Source organism: Pleurodeles waltl, chromosome 6, assembly GCF_031143425.1.
Source record: "Pleurodeles waltl isolate 20211129_DDA chromosome 6, aPleWal1.hap1.20221129, whole genome shotgun sequence".
NCBI classification, from domain to species: Eukaryota; Metazoa; Chordata; class Amphibia; order Caudata; family Salamandridae; genus Pleurodeles; species Pleurodeles waltl.
This window is the reverse complement of record NC_090445.1, coordinates 1,721,806,299-1,721,818,132: the sequence shown is the minus strand read 5'-3', so window position 1 is coordinate 1,721,818,132 and position 11,834 is coordinate 1,721,806,299. Positions and strand designations below refer to the sequence as shown.

The 11,834-nt window shown below is 49.6% G+C and overlaps 1 protein-coding gene across 1 annotated transcript in view; it reads left to right on the top strand.

The window, feature by feature from the left end:
• Positions 1-11,834, top strand: part of C6H6orf136 (chromosome 6 C6orf136 homolog) — a 56,886-nt gene that overhangs the window by 19,655 nt on the left and 25,397 nt on the right. The window contains exon 3 of the mRNA XM_069241955.1: positions 4,563-4,651. Within this exon, the coding sequence (XP_069098056.1) occupies positions 4,563-4,651 (89 nt within the window). The remainder of the gene's footprint in view (positions 1-4,562; positions 4,652-11,834) is intronic.

Here is an 11,834-nt window from a genome sequence, read left to right as displayed (position 1 = left end):
GAAGCTCTCTCTCTCTCTCCCCGTATCTCCTCACCTGGGCCTCCTTCCCCCAAAAACTCACTTCGCGTTGCGCTGCTTCTATCTTGCCAGAATGGTATTGGGGGTGGCAATTCCATGACCTTAGACATGTTACATGGCCATGTTTGGAGTTACCATTGTGACGCTATACATAGGTAGTGACCTATGTATAGTACACGCGTGAAATGGTGTCCCCGCACTCACAAAGTCCGGGGAATTTGCCCTGAACGATGTGGGGGCACCTTGGCTAGTGCCAGGGTGCCCACACACTAAGTAACTTGGCACCCAACCTTAACCAGGTGAAGGTTAGACATCTAGGTGACTTATAAGTTTGTTATGTGCAGTGAAAAATGGCTGTGAAATAACATGGACGTTATTTCACTCCGGCTGCAGTGGCAGGCCTGTGTAAGAATTGTCAGAGCTCCCTATGGGTGGCAAAAGAAATTCTGTAACCCATAGGGATCTCCTGGAACCCCAATACCCTGGGTGCCTAAGTACTATGTACAAGGGGACTATATGGGTGTACCAGTGTGCTAATGAGAATTGGTAAATGTAATCACTAGCCTGTTAGTGACAAATTTAGAAAGCAGAGAGAGCATAAACACTGAGGTTCTGGTTAGCAGAGCCTCAGTGATACAGTTAAGCACCACACAGGGAACACATACAGGGCACATACAATGAGCACTGGGGTCCTGCCAAGCAGGATCCCAGTGACACATGGGCTAAAACATACATACATACAGTGAAAATGGGGGTAACATGCCAGGCAAGATGGTACTTTTCTACACCATGTTCCATCATGTAGCCACCCCCATCTCAACCATGCAGCAACACCAGCAGGTACATCGATTAGTGACATCAAGTGCGAGCACGGGGAAGGGGGGGGGGGGGGGGGGGGGGGGGGAGGGGGACTTTCAGTGAAACAAGTGTAAACTTTTCTGACCAACATCTCCCGTCCCTCCTGCCACCCACGTTGGCCCGCCAAACGGGCCAGACAGCCCTTCCCCACCCTAAACAGTCCCATGAACAAACCCTAATCCCAATGTACAACCATTCACCGCATTGGTGTGGCTGTAGGACCCACCCAGTAGAGGGTGGGTGGGCAGGAGATACAGGGTCTCCCGTCTTCAAGAGATATCTGGCTTAGTGACCCGCTGCATTATGATACTAAGTCTACAGACAAGTTGTAAATTAGTCATGATCATAGAGTTGCCCCCCTCCCCTCTTCTCTGTTGTCAGGTTCTCAGGCCTGGGCCAATTTCTTAGGCAGTGTTTTTACTAACTTAGCAGCCTGCTTTGGGTCTGTGAAAAAGAATAGGTTACCATTATGCTGGATCCTGAGCTTGGCTGGATATATTAGAGCGTATTTTGTATCTGTTTGGTTCAGGGTGCCCTTAACTGACAAACACTGTGCGTGCCGCCTGTACTGTAATACAGGAAGATGCTGAGTGTATTGTTGTAAATAATGGGTTTGTGATCATATGAAAGATGTAATACAGGGTTTCTGTGTCTATAGTTCATGTTATGATAGTGTGGGCCGGGGTGCCTGGTGACTGCCTCGGGCTCAGCAATCTATGATCCCGCTCCACCACTAAAACCTGGGAGAGCTCGCCCAGGAAGAGCGCAGTCAGCATAGTCTAAATGTAGTCCTCCATGCGACCCATATCTGTTGACTCTGGGACTCCCAGTATACAGACATCGTTTCTGTGTGAGCGGGCTTCCAGGTCTTTGTTGTTATTGCGAATCAGCTCCAGCACCCGCGCCATCTAGAGAAGGCGTTCATCCTCGCCGCGTAGTCCATCCTCCAAGTCTGAGGTTCGGGACTCACCTGTTCGAAACGGGTGTCATGATTAATTACCCTGTCCTTCAAGCGGTCCATGCGATCCGTGAGGTGGTCTAGTTTGGCATCTATGCATGCCAGGCTTTGCTTGAGATACATAAATATGGCTTTTATTGTGGACGACTGGGCCACACTATCTTGAGACCGCACCAGGTCCATTTCCTCTGCTGGCCTGCTCACGTGTCCAGCCTTCTTCTTGTTCTCAAAGGAGAGTTTGGCCTGTTTATGATCCGACTTCCCCATGACGCTGGAGTGTCTGCAGCCTGCCACCACCCGGGGTCACAAAGGCGCTCACCTCCACACAGTGAGCAAGTCAAATGCAATGGACGTTCAAGGTGCGCTGATATAATGTTCTCCAGCCACTGTGTTTATTTTAAAGACTTCAGTTAGCCTGTGTGCCAGGCCGCGCAGTTGCCTGAGGGGGCCCACCGCACTCTGCGTCCTATGGGACAGGCCCCCCCGGGAGCTGCTGGCACCCGAGCTGGCCTCTTTGGTCCTGCTTCCTCCGCTTCTAGGCACCACTCTCACCTGTGCTTCCAATTGACCTCAACACCACCCTTTCTTATTAAGCGGCCCGGACCGATTGTCTCCTCCTGCAGCCAACATACTGTCCGGCTGGGGCTGCACCGCCTCTCCGGAAGAAGGTTGTAGGGCCTCCCCCACCGTCCAGACAGGCTTGGCCAGGCCCGGAGGCCCCTCCCCCTCAGCCACGCGGCAGCCCGCGTCCCATCTCCCGAGCGGCGCCAGTCACTTAGTGCAACCGCCCGCAGGCCCAAGCTCCTCAGTCCCGCTAGTGGACCACCATGTTGCTGCACTCTGGGCCCCAGTGTGACCGGGGCCTCTGCCCGCTTGTCCCTTCCTTTCTTCCTGCAGCAGGGCAGCCCCTGGGTTCACGTCACAAACAGTTTGGAGCACACCTGCCTAACATCCCAGCAAATGATCAGCCCCATTGCATCATGCAAATACTTAAAATTAACCGAGTTCGTTTTTTGAGGAAACTACATTTACCATGATGCAATGGGGCTGATCATTTGCTGGGATGTTAGGCAGGTGTGCTCCAAACTGTTTGTGACTTTAAAAAGGCTCCCTTGAGCCACTGGGCTGACGAGCTCTGGAGCAGGCACCAGCAAGCCAGTGAAGAGGTATTGAAACCGGATGATTAATGGCAGCATTTCCAGCACCCCGCAGATGTGCTTTATTTGTTCTCTGCTGAAGAAGGGATTAACCCAGAAACACATATGTGTCCAGAGATGCACAGGAAAGGCTGCACCTATTTAGAGGTGAAATACTTAAAATTAACAGAGTTCGTTTTTTGAGGAAACTACATTTACCATGATGCAATGGGGCTGGTCATTTGCTGGGATGTTAGGCAGGTGTGCTCCAAACTGTTTGCAGCCCCTGGGTTCACCTCTGCCACTCCAGGACTCCGACAGCAGCTCAGGAAGTGACCTGGAGAGGCCCGACACCATGCGGCCAGGCCCGATCTCCACCTCAGCAGCGCGCCTCCATTCTAGCTTCTGCCCGCCAACAATTGTGCCTCAGTTGGGCTGCTAGCGGGCGGATGGTCTCGTTTCCATCAGGATTCTTCGGCGGGCGGCCCCTGTGCCTGGATAACTGTAGGATTCATTCCCCTGCCTCTCGGAGCCTCACAGAGTAGCTGCCATCTTGCGGGCCAGCCAGACCATGCCCCCCAATTCTCGCTCACTCTTGCCAACTTAGTGTTAGCAAAGGGAACAATGGTGCCCTAAGGAAAAAAAATTTTTTTTATAAACAATTAAATGATTGATCTTCCTAGAAACAGCATAGTTTTATTCAATTGTCCAACATAAAAATCAATAAAGAAAACACATATTGACTTTAAAGCATTAAAAATTGAACGTGAAGAGTATAAAGTACACTAGTGCTAAATAATATATGTACAGGAATTGTGACTGATTAAGTACGCAAAGGTGTCTTATATACACTCTGTTTTTTGACCATTTAGCTTTACTTATGCAGGGCCGTCATCAGGATGAAGATTGATAAGCACCTTTGGAGGAAAAACCACGTCAATTGGCTTACAGTAACTTATCTATAATAAATAATGTGCTGGGAGAAACAAATAACCTACCCAACGAATGATGTTCATGTAACAAATGTCAACTAGTATATTCTGGAATGGTTCTGCCTCATCAGTTGGTAACAAGTCAGTGTGATGGTTTCAAAGTGTAAAACAGGAAAAACATGAATTGGACACTAGGCATGGCAGTCTTTCCAAACACAATCAGTCATTTCTTAAAATTAACTTGTGGGTACTTGCCTAGTGTGTGTGGCATCCTTTGAGTACATGTGAACTCTACGGCAGTCTGTGAGTGTGTGTGTCTCTGTGTCAGTCAGTGTATCCACCACTGTGGATCTGCGGGACCTCGTGCACATCAAAACGTTTTTGGGCTATTTCTTGTCCATGATCAGTCCCCTACATCAGTTCCATCGGGGTATGGGTAGCTCTTCCCTGACCCCTTCTATTAGTTCTGTTTATATCTCTCTCCACCCAGACCAAGTACCCTTTAATAACGCCAAAACTACTGAACAGTTTTACACCTTCAAGTTGAGTGATCTCGGTCCATTGGAGATCTGTTGAAGGGTTGTGTGTTCTTTCAACGCGTTAGCGTAGGTCATTGTACTTATTTCAGGTGACCTAACATTGCCTGCTTTCCTTCTCCAGCTCCCCAACTTTTTCCTGAAGAGGCACGATTACAGCATGTACTCGCAGGACATGGAGTTTGACAACGGTCTGCTGAACATGAAAACCCGGTGCGTATCACTGCGCCTGCTTTTTGGCTGCCATTTTACTGTGTGCTCCGCCACCTGACTGCAGTTGTGTGCATGCTTGAAACCTAGATCTCTGGCAATTGTCATAGCACTTTAAGCTCTTCAAACAGCTATTGCTGTGGCAGTTGGTCTTGGACATGCGCTAGTGCATGTCGTCTGGCAGCTGTGGCGAGCCCTGATTTCCTCAGTCTTGAGTTGCATTTGTGTCCTAGGCAAACAATTAAAGTAGTGGGTACAATATTCAGAAGTAAGTAAAGTTTATTGTTATGGCATGACTCAAATTTAGAATTGTATGCTGTTCATACAGTGGCTAGCTCAGAATTTCCAATTGTTTTTCTCCATTTTTCACTACATAAGTCCGTAATGAGTTTGACGTTGACGGTGATGCACAACGTCCACCATGTTCACGCACTGTCATGGTTGGTTTTCCACCATCTATAGCACACCTATCTGTCCACCTTCAGTATTGCCGGCCCCACAGTTAGCAGTGCCTCCTGCCCCCGAATCAATGTCATCTACTCTGTGCCTCCCTCTCCCGGGTTCATATATTTATTAGGGTGTAACGTAACAGCCCGAAATGCCGACCTCAGAACTGGGGGGACCAGGTTCAAGTCTGTGTGTCAGCTCAATATCCTGTCATTCTGGGCAAATCACTTAATCTCCCCATGAATACAATTCAGCACCTTGGGACCCTCACAGGTGATTTGCAGCTCTTTACAAATCCTGGATTATTGTGAGTAACTGTGTCTTGACACAAATGCTGTCCTGCAAAGGGAGCATTGAAATTCTGTATTGTGGTATGAGACAAAGTGAAAATTGCTTCTTAGTGAAAAGTCTGTCAACATGTTGTAAGGCTTATTCTTGGTGTCCTCGAGAAGAGATTGGTTAGGGGTAGACTTGTTGAGGGCACTGCCATTTATTACTGTTGTCCAAGAATCGCAGTACTGGTGCATTTCAACTGAATGACCAAGTTACTTCCTCCCTGAGCATGCACAACAGTTTCAGGGTAATGAGGTCTACCTGTTAGGACATACTTCAGGAGAGGGAGGGGACAGCAGGTCTGATTCAGTGTGACAGGGTAAGCAACACTCAATAAGAAGTCAAAAGAAAATGACAACAAGAACAAAAGCTTGTGAGTGAATATAAGAAATATAGCCCAATTGCTATTGTAGTGGCTTGGTGACTGATCTGGGCTTTAGGGTTAAATGGTGATTGTGACTTGAACCAGCAATGTATTTTTTTTTTTTTGGTAAGGCCCAGGAAGTAGTGGAACTGGGCCATACACTGAGATTGTGATGATCAGATACCTCCTGGTTGGTATGGGACTGAAGACGAGGGATTCTGAAACAGGCACCCTGTAGGCAGGAAGTGTTGAGAATACTGCAGACTTCTCAGTGTCTGAAGGTGAAGGAGTAGCTAGATATGCACACGTTGCTTTTGGTCCTTTGTGCTTCTTCCTGGGATGAGATGTGGTGACATTATGGCTGCCTGGAAAGGCTCAGTCAGTTGAGTTGTCCTCAAGAAAGTCTTCCATTCAGCTGGGCCTTGTGCAGGTCTTCCCAGGAATTGTGACTCTCCTGAAAGGCAAAAGTCCATCTTCTTGCAGGTAGGTAAGTTCTGTTGCAATTCCGAGCCTACAGCAACAGTGTGTCAGACTTCATGACTTAACAGCCTGCAGTGAGGGTTGCAAACCGGCACTGCTTTAACCTCTGGTTCATTTGTCTTCCTTCCCTGTCCTGCTGTGAACAACTCCTCAGTGTCTAGAGGACAAAGATAAAGCAAGTGTTTGCAGAGGAGTCTAGAACTTAACTTGTGGTGGTGGTGCTAGGGCAAAAGAATCAACCAGAGCGTCTACAACATTTAAACATTGGTTTGCTCTTAACATTTTGGAGAAGCAGCATGTCACTCACTCACCAGATTTTATGGAGTCAAGAGCACTCAGACGAATTATGAGCAGTCAGGGTGTTTATTGGTCACAGAAGGTGTCCTGCGTCTGCAGTCAGGGTGTTTATTGGTCACGTAAGGTGTCCTGAGTCTGCAGTCAGGGTGTTCATTGGTCACGGAAGGTGTCCTGAGTCTACAGTCAGGGTGTTTATTGGTCACGGAAGGTGTCCTGGGTCTGCTTTCAGGGTGTTCATTGGTCACGGAAGGTGTCCTGAGTCTGCAGTCAGGGTGTTTATTGGTCACAGAAGGTGTCCTGCGTCTGCTTTCAGGGTGTTCATTGGTCACGGAAGGTGTCCTGTGTCTGTAGTCAGGGTGTTTATTGGTCACAGAAGGTCAGAAGGTGTCCTGCGTCTGCAGTCAGGGTGTTCATTGGTCACAAAAGGTATCGTGCGTCTGTAGTCGGGGTGTTCATTGGTCACGGAAGGTGTCCTGCGTCTGGGTGTTCATTGGTCACAGAAGGTATCCTGCATCTGCAGTCAGGTGTTTATTGGTCACAGAAAGGATCCTGCGTCTGCAGTCAGGGTGTTTATTGGTCACGGAAGGTGTCCTGCGTCTGCAGTCAGGGTGTTCATTGGTCACGGAATGTGTCCTGTGTCTGTAGTCGGGGTGTTTATTGGTCACAGAAGGTGTCCTGCGTCTGCAGTCAGGGTGTTCATTGGTCACAGAAGGTGTCCTGCGTCTGCAGTCAGGGTGTTCATTGGTCACAGAAGCTGTCCTGCGTCTGTAGTCAGGGTGTTTATTGGTCACAGAAGGTCAGAAGGTGTCCTGCGTCTGCAGTCAGGGTGTTTATTGGTCACAGAAGGTGCCTGCAGTCGGGGTGTTTATTGGTCATAGAAGGTCAGAAGGTGTCCTGCGTCTGCTGTCCGGGTGTTTATTGGTCACGGAAGAAGTCCTGCGTCTGCAGTCAGGGTGTTCATTGGCCACGGAATGTGTCCTGCGTCTGTAGTCAGGGTGTTCATTGGTCACGGAATGTGTCCTGCGTCTGTAGTCAGGGTGTTTATTGGTCACAGAAGGTGTCCTGCGTCTGTAGTCTGGGTGTTCATTGGTCACAGAAGGTATCCTGCATCTGCAGTCAGGGTGTTTATTGGTCACAGAAGGTATCCTGCGTCTGCAGTCAGGGTGTTTCTTGGTCACAGAAGGTGTCCTGCGTCTGTAGTCTGGGTGTTCATTGGTCACAGAAGGTCAGAAGGTGTCCTGCTTCTGCAGTCAGGGTGTTCATTGGTCACAGAAGGTATCCTGCGTCTGCAGTCAGGGTGTTCATTGGTCACAGAAGGTGTCTGCAGTCAGGGTGTTTATTGGTTACAGAAGGTGTCCTGCGTCTGTAGTCGGGGTGTTCATTGGCCACGGAAGGTGTCCTGCGTCTGCAGTCAGGATGTTTTATTGGTCACAGAAGGTGTCCTGCGTCTGTAGTCGGGTGTTCATTGGCCACGGAAGGTGTCCAGTGTCTGCAGTCAGGGTGTTCATTGGTCACGGAAGGTGTCCTGCGTCTGTAGTCTGGGTGTTTATTAGTCAAAGAAGGTATCCTGCGTCTGCAGTCAGGGTGTTCATTGGTCACGGAATGTGTCCTGCGTCTGTAGTCAGGGTGTTCATTGGTCACGGAATGTGTCCTGCGTCTGTAGTCAGGGTGTTTATTGGTCACAGAAGGTGTCCTGCGTCTGTAGTCTGGGTGTTCATTGGTCACAGAAGGTATCCTGCATCTGCAGTCAGGGTGTTTATTGGTCACAGAAGGTATCCTGCGTCTGCAGTCAGGGTGTTTCTTGGTCACAGAAGGTGTCCTGCGTCTGTAGTCTGGGTGTTCATTGGTGTCAGAAGGTGTCCTGCTTCTGCAGTCAGGGTGTTCATTGGTCACAGAAGGTATCCTGCGTCTGCAGTCAGGGTGTTTATTGGTCACAGAAGGTGTCTGCAGTCGGGGTGTTTATTGGTCACAGAAGGTCAGAAGGTGTCCTGCGTCTGCAGTCAGGGTGTTCATTGGTCACAGAAGGTATCCTGCGTCTGCAGTCAGGGTGTTCATTGGTCACAGAAGGTGTCCTGCGTCTGTAGTCTGGGTGTTCATTGGCCACGGAAGGTGTCCTGCGTCTGCAGTCAGGATGTTTTATTGGTCACAGAAGGTGTCCTGCGTCTGTAGTCGGGTGTTCATTGGCCACGGAAGGTGTCCAGTGTCTGCAGTCAGGGTGTTCATTGGTCACGGAAGGTGTCCTGCGTCTGTAGTCTGGGTGTTTATTAGTCAAAGAAGGTATCCTGCGTCTGTAGTCAGGGTGTTTATTGGTCACAGAAGTTATCCTGCGTCTGCAGTCAGGGTGTTTATTGGTCACAGAAGGTATCCTGCGTCTGCAGTCAGGGTGTTTATTGGTCACAGAAGGTATCCTGCCTCTGCAGTCAGGGTGTTTATTGGTCACAGAAGGTGTACTGCGTCTGCTGTCAGGGTGTTTATTGGTCACGGAAGGTGTCCTGCGTCTGCTGTCAGGGTGTTTATTGGTCACGGAAGGTGTCCTGCGTCTGCTGTCAGGGTGTTTATTGGTCACGGAAGGTGTCCTGCGTCTCCTGTCAGGGTGTTTATTGGTCACGGAAGGTGTCCTGCGTCTGCTGTCAGGGTGTTCATTGGTCACGGAAGGTGTCTGCAGTTGGGGTGTTTATTGGTCACAGAAGGTCAGAAGGTGTCCTGCGTCTGGAGTCAAGGTGTTTATTGGTCACAGAAGGTCAGAAGGTGTACTGCGTCTGCTGTCAGGGTGTTTATTGGTCACGGAAGGTGTCCTGCGTCTGCTGTCAGGGTGTTTATTGGTCACGGAAGGTGTCCTGCGTCTGTTGTCAGGGTGTTTATTGGTCACGGAAGGTGTCCTGCGTCTGCTGTCAGGGTGTTCATTGGTCACGGAAGGTGTCTGCAGTTGGGGTGTTTATTGGTCAAAGAAGGTGTCCTGCGTCTGCAGTCAGGGTGTTTATTGGTCACAGAAGGTGTCTGCAGTTGGGGTGTTTATTGGTCACAGAAGGTCAGAAGGTGTCCTGCGTCTGCAGTCAGGGTGTTTATTGGTCACAGAAGGTGTCTGCAGTCGGGGTGTTTATTGGTCACAGAAGGTCAGAAGGTGTCCTGCGTCTGCAGTCAGGGTGTTCATTGGTCACAAAAGGTATCGTGCGTCTGTAGTCGGGGTGTTCATTGGTCACGGAAGGTGTCCTGCGTCTGTAGTCTGGGTGTTCATTGGTCACAGAAGGTATCCTGCATCTGCAGTCAGGTGTTTATTGGTCACAGAAAGTATCCTGCATCTGCAGTCAGGGTGTTTATTGGTCACGGAAGGTGTCCTGCGTCTGCAGTCAGGGTGTTCATTGGTCACAGAAGGTGTCCTGCATCTGTAGTCGGGGTGTTCATTGGTCACGGAAGGTGTCCTGCGTCTGTAGTCTGGGTGTTCATTGGTCACAGAAGGTATCCTGCGTCTGCAGTCAGGTGTTTATTGGTCACAAAGTATCCTGCGTCTGCAGTCAGGGTGTTTATTGGTCACAGAAGGTCAGAAGGTGTCCTGCGTCTGCTGTCAGGGTGTTCATTGGTCACAGAAGATGTCTGCAGTTGGGGTGTTTATTGGTCAAAGAAGGTCAGAAGGTGTCCTGCGTCTGCAGTCAGGGTGTTTATTGGTCACAGAAGGTGTCTGCATTTGGGGTGTTTATTGGTCACAGAAGGTCAGAAGGTGTCCTGCGTCTGCAGTCAGGGTGTTTATTGGTCACAGAAGGTGTCTGCTGTCAGGGTGTTTATTGGTCACGGAAGGTGTCCTGCGTCTGCTGTCAGGGTGTTTATTGGTCACGGAAGGTGTCCTGCGTCTGCTGTCAGGGTGTTCATTGGTCACAGAAGGTGTCTGCAGTTGGGGTGTTTATTGGTCACAGAAGGTCAGAAGGTGTCCTGCGTCTGCAGTCAAGGTGTTTATTGGTCACAGAAGGTGTACTGCGTCTGCTGTCACGGTGTTCATTGGTCACAGAAGGTGTCTGCAGTAGGGGTGTTTATTGGTCAAAGAAGGTCAGAAGGTGTCCTGCGTCTGCAGTCAGGGTGTTTATTGGTCACAGAAGGTGTCTGCTGTCAGGGTGTTTATTGGTCACGGAAGGTGTCTGCAGTTGGGGTGTTTATTGGTCACAGAAGGTCAGAAGGTGCCCTGCGTCTGCAGTCAGGGTGTTTATTGGTCACGGAAGGTGTCCTGCGTCTGCTGTCAGGGTGTTTATTGGTCACGGAAGGTGTCTGCAGTTGGGGTGTTTATTGGTCACAGAAGGTCAGAAGGTGTCCTGCGTCTGCAGTCAGGGTGTTTATTGGTCACAGAAGGTGTCCTGCATCTGTTCAGTTCTAGCTCAATTGGACGCAGGTGAGCTTGACCCAGTGCAGGGGAACCTTCGATAGACCGAGGGAGGCAGCTGGAAACCGTATGCATCCAAAAATATTGGTCTACATTTTTCCCCACATGTTTTTAAAGAACGAACTTCAGTGGTTTTAAATATATGTACATATTCTGTATGAGTGAAAGTGATTGAGAGGAGAAAAAGAGTGCTAGTGTGGCAAAGTGAAAAGTGTGGGGGAGACCTTGAATGAGTGAGAGACAGTGAAGGTGTGGGAGCAGCAGGTGTTAGCCAGCTATGCTCTGTGTGCACAAGTTCCTCCCGACTGGTCCTAGCTCCCGGCCAGACTCTGTCCCCGGCTCTCTGGGTGGCCAACCTCCTCTGTGCATAGCAGAATACACTGTGAGCAGCAGGGGCTGGCCGCCGAGTCTGCATTCGCCTGCTGTGGATCACCCCCTGTGTGCTTGGTCGTACATGGTAAGCACACTGGCTGCAGGGCCTGGCCTGTAACAGGATTAATGGGTCTTTGGACCAGTGTTAAAATCTCCAGATCCTGTTCTGCAAACCATGCCAACAGGTCAAAATGGACTCTTGAAGTTGGCTGAGGGGGGTTCCATGCCTGTGCCAGCTTTGCCGTTCTCAGCCTGGATCAGTCGAATTCGGAACTAGTTGGGCACTATGATTCTAGTGCTGGGATCCACATGCCAAGTGGCTTAAAAATAAACAAACACATGGACCTCGGGGTCAAGGTTTGCTCAGTTCTCTTATATGGTGTTAATGCTTGTTTTTCATGGAGCGGGTATCGAGTCCCAACAGCCTGTATGAATGCCACAACATTTTTTCTGATGTTGTAGCCAGCCAATCTGGGGACGCAAGTTCTGCGTCCCATTCTTAAGGTTCATGGAACTCAAATGGAAAA